At 34.1% G+C, this 6948-nt stretch overlaps 1 protein-coding gene across 1 annotated transcript; it reads left to right on the top strand.

Moving 5' to 3' along the window:
• The first annotated feature begins 3252 nt into the window (after window positions 1-3252).
• LOC147294898 (protein DOWNY MILDEW RESISTANCE 6-like) lies at window positions 3253-5195 on the top strand. The gene is made up of 3 exons (XM_086233513.1): window positions 3253-4121; window positions 4246-4573; window positions 4720-5195. The coding sequence occupies exons 1-3, from the start codon at window positions 3661-3663 to the stop codon at window positions 4969-4971; spliced, it is 1041 nt and encodes a 346-aa protein (XP_086089639.1). The 5' UTR covers window positions 3253-3660; the 3' UTR covers window positions 4972-5195.
• Window positions 5196-6948: the final 1753 nt, after the last annotated feature.

The raw sequence follows: 6948 nt of genomic DNA on the forward strand, positions 1-6948 counted from the left end.
TTTGATTGCTTATAATTTTTTTTATGTATATATGCAATATTGATAATATTACAATAATTTTTTGAGAATTACTATTGTGGATGGATTAAATTAGGAGACAAATTGATCTGTCAACAACTGTAAGTTTGCAGTTTCGCATTTACATATTCATAGAAAGCTGCAATTACTCGTTACTTATCTCAAAGAAAAAGAAAAGTATTTGCCACTGACATCTTTCTATCGATTGACCCAGCTGGTAATTTTACCGGTAACATTATTATTATATTGTACCGAACACACGTACATTTTCTACAAAAAATTTCTCTCTTTTTCTTTTTCTGGTAAGAAAATTACTTAATTTTTCTAATGAGAAGGAATTAATTACAAAATAACCACAGTATCCAAAAAATAAAAATGAAGAGTCCATAGAAGAAGCAGCTTATTTAGCTTGTCCACAGTAGTGTAAATTAAGGGGAAATAGTTATTATACAATAATTGAAACCAAATGACTTATAATTAGCTAGCCAGCTGGTAGTAATCTAAATTATGGATGATCAATTTAATCATTCAATAGCCTAATTAATAGTACTAGAAAAGGAATTTAATAACAGTAACGTGGTTAATTGGATCCTTTTAGTAAGTACTGTAGTAAGTAGCTAGCTAGCTAAATGACGAGGCCATAATTGGATCTAATAAGGTTGAAATTAAGTATCAGCAGTAGAGAATTCAAGATTTTGAGTCTTCAACTTCAAATTCATATTATTGCTCAAAATCTGAAAATTAAAATTTAATATTTAAACTCTAATAGTTGTTATATATCTTAAAATAAGTCACGTTACAAAAAATAAAATAATAAAATTGATGGTTAAAGTCGGTAAAATGTTGGGCTTAATAATATTCTCCATCAAAATTATAATTACAGAAGACATTGAGTTAAAAGTTTGAATTATAATTTTTAATGGATGTGAGGGAAAATGTAATACCCGAAATACATCCATTTAAAATTTCTAATAATTAAAACTTTTGGGTAGTGATTACCACATCCATTTTATTTTATTATAAAAAATAAAAAAAAGCTATGTACATTTTGCTTCGCATATCCTAAGAATATGTATTTTTATATGGTTTCCTTTTATTCATTTCCCGAGCCAGAATGGTAAAGGTGGGTTTCCTCTTTTTTTATTTGCACCTAAACAAGTAACTAAAAATAGGAAAAACAGCAAATTACCCTTTAGGCCTCTCTCTATTGGCCAGTTGCTGTGTAGTGTGTGTGCATGCAAGTCCTCTCATTTCTCCCCAAAACCCTCATCAGCTCTCTCTCTTTCTTCGCTAGCTTTCCACGCGTGCCCTCTATAACTTCTCTCTCTCTCTCTCTGACCTTGCAGTGATCTAACATCTGCAAATGTTTCACCTTTTTGGCATTCTGAAAAGGGTGGTAGGATTTACATGTTTCGAATATATTGTGAAAATTTATTAACTTTAAAAGGATATATAAACGCTTTTCCTGGAATTCCAAATTGCCACGGACTCTCAACTCTCGAGCCCTCTATATTAATTTTTCGGAATTTTATGGGAGAACAAAGACAAATAAAAATATTCAGTAAACGAACTAACGAAGGAGGTTAGGGCTTCAAGAATAACGTGTTGATACTTCCCATATAATATATATCCACCTCATAGTTCGTTAAATACTTCTTCCAAAACCAAGTTCTACTTGAAAAAATATATATTTTTAAGAGTAAATTATAATTTACACCTCTCATATTTGGATTGTTTCATAACTTGCATCTCATAATTTCAATTTTTTTAATTTACTATATATAATGTTTTGATTTACATACAATTCACTATTATCATATTTTTTAACTTTCTAATTATATGTTAATTGATGACTTGATAGTTGCATATCTCACATTTTTGCCAACTTATAAGGCCAAATGACCTATTTGCATGTGTATTTTTAATACATCAAGTTTAATATGAATTTTGGGAGGTCGTTCAAAAACCAAAAATTCATATCAAATTGTGAATTACTTCTTATGGGGCATTTTTGGAGATCATTCGGCCTTACAAGTCAACAAAATGTGAGATGTACAACTGTCACGTCATCAATTAACGTCTGATTAGGCGGTCAAACACACTATAGTAGTGAATTAAAAGTAAATCAAAACGTTGGTTACTAAATTGAAAAAATTGAAACCATAGGGTGCAATGAAACCCCCATACTTGAGGGGTGTAATGTACGTTTAATTTGCTCTATTTTTAATGTTGATGAAGTGATAAGATCCAGTGATGTGTTTAATTTAATTATTATTTTGGGCAAAAAACTATTATTCATTTACTTATATATAATTACTAAAAAATTCTCTTATTATAATCATGAGAAAATAAGTATGTATAAATATAAGTATGAGAAATGGAGGAGCCATAAAAAGTATAATTACTAAGACTAATACTTCTCATACTTATATATATATATATAGATAAATGCTCTAAAACTAACTAGTTAGTAAATTAATACGAAACTAACCATGCTTTTGGGCTTACTATATAACTAATCTCATAATCCAAACCGTCCATTTTTTAGGTCATACTTCAAAGATCATCATTGTAAAAAATCAATTACATTATAAATCATTTGGTCATCTAATTGTGATAAAATAAATAGACAATCACTGTTTTCGATAAAAGCATATAAATAATTGTTATCATAATCAAACTGCTAAATGATTTATGATTTTGGAAATTCTTTATCGAGATAATATTTAAAGTAGGGCTTAAAAAATGGATGATTCAGATTTTGAGATTACATTGTGCAGTGGACCTATCATGGTAGTTAGTTTTGTATTAACTTACTAACCAATTAGTTATATATATATAATTTCTTTCGACAAAAAAAAAAAAAGTATGAGAAATTAATCATTAAATTATAAATTTTTTCTTTCATTATTGTAAGAGAATTTATGAATGAATACCACCTAAGTACGTACATGGCATGTAACGTACCCCTACCAAATTACCAATTTATTTATTTCAGCTAAAAATCCAATCATTATAATAAGCAGTCTAGCTTAACCTGTTTTGACATTGTAGTTCCATTCTTGGACATGGGATTTGGAACTTCAAAAGGTTAGCAAAAATTAACCAAAATCACGTGAACTAATTAAAAGTGTAATTTGGTCACAAATTATCTGGGAGAGAAAAAAGCTTCTAAAGACCCATTGTTGGATCAACAGCTGTGATAATCCGGCCTTTTTGTAAATAATTATGTGCATATATAGTTTGTACAAGTAATGATGTATAAGTTATGATCCCTGTGAGATAGTACTGATTACATTATTTGATGTGAAAAATCTTGATATATAATGTTACAGATTTCAGGTGTGAACCCATGAATCTAATCTACTTCCAGTTTTCTTTCCCATTTTTTTTCTTGGGTTTGAAATTCTATTCTGTTATTTCTTTCTTCTTTCCTTTTTCCTTTATGTTTTGTTTTTCTGACGTGGACTATGCCAGCTAATTAAATTAATGACATGCACTAAAACTAGCTACCTCCTGTAGGAAAGTGTGGTAGAGCATGACAAAACAGTACCCGGAGGGGTCAACTATGATTGGTGTGTCTCGTATATTTCCTTTCAGTTTAGAGCTCCTGATCAAACTCAATCCATCTTCTTCCCAAAGATGGCATCCTTCCAAATGGCTAGAGACACAACTCCTCTTTCCCTCTCTCCGAATTTCATTCTCCCAGAGAATCATAGGCCACACCTCTCACATGTATCAACTCTAGAATCAATTCCTATCATTGACTTGAATGACCATGGCAGCAACAATGGTCAAGACCCCTCCCACTTAATTCAAAAGATATCACAGGCTTGTGAGGTGTATGGATTTTTCCAAATCATCAACCATGGAGTACCTGAGGAATTATGTGACAGAATGATGACTACCTTTACCCAGTTCTTCAAACTGTCTCCTGAAGAAAGGGCACAATACCATACTACAGATCATACCAAGCCAGTGAAGCTTTTCAACTACTACCTCAAGGTTGAAGGTCAAGATCAAAAAGTCACTATGTGGAGTGAAACCTTCTCTCATCTTTGGCATCCTATCAGTTTGTTACCTGAAAACCCTCCCCAGTACAGGTACTCGATCTTTTTCTTAGCTTCAGCTCCTAGGTACAATGTAAAAAGAGTTACACTAACATATGAGCTTATTTCTAGTTTGTGCTAATTATTTTGTGTATTTTATTTTCTGGGTTTTACTTAGAGAGGTTTTTGCTGAATATTCAAAGGAGATTGGTGCATTGATGAATAGGCTTTTGGGATTGCTATCCCAAGGGCTTGGCCTAGAGGAGGATTGCTTACAAAAGAAGCTGGGTGAGAATCCCACTCTAAAAGCACAAGCAAACTACTACCCACCATGTCCAGACCCTGAGCTCACACTTGGACTAGGTGTCCATACTGATCTTAATGCACTCACAGTACTTAGGCAAACAGAGGGAGTGACTGGCCTTCAAGTGATCAAAGATGAGAAATGGGTTGGTGTTGATCCTGTGCCCAATGCCTTTGTCATCAATCTAGGTGATCAGATTCAGGTAACCCTCATGTCTTTCTTTCCACATAGAATTTTGTGAAACCAACAATGTATTACATAAAAAAATAAAAAAAAAGAAATGTCATAGATGATAGATCTAGCATTACTCTATTTAATTGGAATCATGTCTCCTTTATCTCTGCGTAGGTTTTAAGTAATGGAAGGTATAAAAGCGTGCACCACCGCGCAGTAACCAACAAGATTCAGCCACGTTTAACACTAGCAATGTTCTATGGACCCAACAAAGACACTCTGATCGGCCCAATTGAGGATTTGATTGATGAGGAACAACACCCTCCATTGTATCGGAGCTATCACTATGCAGAGTTTCTTCAAGAATTCTACAAGCAAGAAGGAACGAGAAGGTTGGTCAAGGAAGTTTTTGAGTTGCACAATTGAAACTGACGCATGAATCATGATTTATTTGGTTATCGCCCTACAAAACCTTATTGTGTTCATCAGAACCCGTTCACAATGTTTAGTCTCTGCGCATAATAAGCAAATTGTGAAGGCAAGACTTGGGTTCATTTATTTAATGAAATCACTTTCAAAAAAATATTTTCTGCATTTTTTTTTTTTGTATTTTGTGCCACGGGCCATGAATAACGTAAAATATGTCTTTGTAATCAATAAAAGAAGAGTAGGGCTATGCAAGGAGTAAAATTTCGGTTTCGAAGAAATTTTCGATGGAAATTTCGACGGAAATTTTCGTGGAAATTTCGATTTCGATAAAATTAGATAAAAACGACGAAAATTGTTATCAAAATATGGAAATTTTGAATGAAACTTGACCATATGTTTATTTAACATATTATCTACTATATTAATAAAAAACATTGAAGAAACCAAATTATATAATAGGTTTCATGTGATATAAGATGAATATAATGCGCGTTGGAGGCAAAAACTGTTAAACAAAATTAGTATAATGAATAATGAAATCAGTATATTCTTTATACTCTATAATTTATACACTAACCCTAATACTAAACCCTATATACTCTATATATTATAATACTCTTTATACTCTATAATCTATGCACTAAACTCTATATACTGTATGTTCTTTAAGATATGGACCATATAGTATAAGATATTATGATTTAGGCCCTTTAGGGTATTCTTCCCCACCAAGCACCAGCCCCCTGCCTCTCTCCCCCCAACCCAGTCCATCCCCGACACACCCCCCCTCACCCAGCCCCTCCCAGCCCCTTTTCTGTGAGACCCTGTATTTTCCAAATAATTATTTTAAATATTTTGAGAATTTATTTTAAGGATTTTGAGAATTTATTTGGAATTTAAAAAGGTTTTAATTTAATTTTAATTATTTAATTATTTTTGTTTTAAATTAGGCTTGACCCAAAGTTAACTTTTAAATTTAGTGGACTTTTGATTCGGACTTTGGGCACGTTGGATAGGTCTCGAGTTCACGAGTTCGTAGACACGTAGCACGCGTCGATCGGAGTTATGGTTTGAAAGTTACGGACATTTGAAGTAAAGGGCAATTTTGTAATTTTTACAAAAGGGGTTTTAAAACCCAAAAACCAGATTTTTATCCCATTCTCTCTCCTCTCTCCTGGTTCTCTCTCTCTCTCTCTCTCTCTCTCTCTCTCTCTCTCTCTCTCTCTCTCTCTCTCGCGTGCCTCACCTTCGCCGCGCCTGCCACCGGCGCGTGGCGGCGCGTCCAGCCATGGCTGGCAACGGGACCGGCCCAGATCTCCTCGCCGTTCTTCCTTCTTCCTCCCCCTGGTGGCGGCGCAGCCCAGAAACCTCCCCCGAGTCGCGAACCAGCTGAGGCCGATCTCACTTTTCCGGCGGCGATCTCACTTTTCCGGCGACGACGCGACCTCCCATCACCTGGGTTGTCTTCCTCTCGTCACGGTGAGTCTGCCCATGTGCTTCCCTGGCTCCGACGACCCCGCACGGCGGCGGATCGAAGATTTTGCCAATTTTCCCGAAACCAGCCCCCAAACCCAGCCGAAATTTCGCCAATTTCGCCGAAATAATTACCGAAAATAATTGGGTATGTGATAAAATTTCGGTGACCCAAAAAAACGAAATTTCATTCCTTGGGGCTATGTTGGCTATTCTACACTACTCTCTTGACATGGTGGTCCGGTGTGAAAAAATTTAGACATATATTTTAAAATTAATTGATAATAGGAATTATAACCTAAGACTCTTATAAGTTATTAGACAAAGTTACTTTTTTAATATGGGATAATATTCAATATTCTCACACGCTCATGCGTATGTGCTATCACTCAAGTCAAATACGTGTATAATTCATGTTCATATTGGATAACGAAGAATATATGTGGTCATTTGGCCTAATATATGTGAGTGAACATATAATGATATTATGAAAAAATTTAG

The sequence above is a fragment of the Dryas octopetala genome, chromosome 2 (assembly GCF_963921425.1).
Source record: "Dryas octopetala chromosome 2, drDryOcto1.1, whole genome shotgun sequence".
Lineage (NCBI taxonomy): Eukaryota > Viridiplantae > Streptophyta > Magnoliopsida > Rosales > Rosaceae > Dryas > Dryas octopetala.

Coding starts and splice junctions, on each gene's coding strand:
- LOC147294898 (XM_086233513.1), top strand. CDS start 3,661: ATGGCATCCTTCCAAATGGCTAGAGACACAACTCCTCTTTCCCTCTCT. Junction 4,122..4,245: donor GAAAACCCTCCCCAGTACAG/GTACTCGATCTT, acceptor GGTTTTACTTAG/AGAGGTTTTTGCTGAATATT. Junction 4,574..4,719: donor ATCTAGGTGATCAGATTCAG/GTAACCCTCATG, acceptor ATCTCTGCGTAG/GTTTTAAGTAATGGAAGGTA.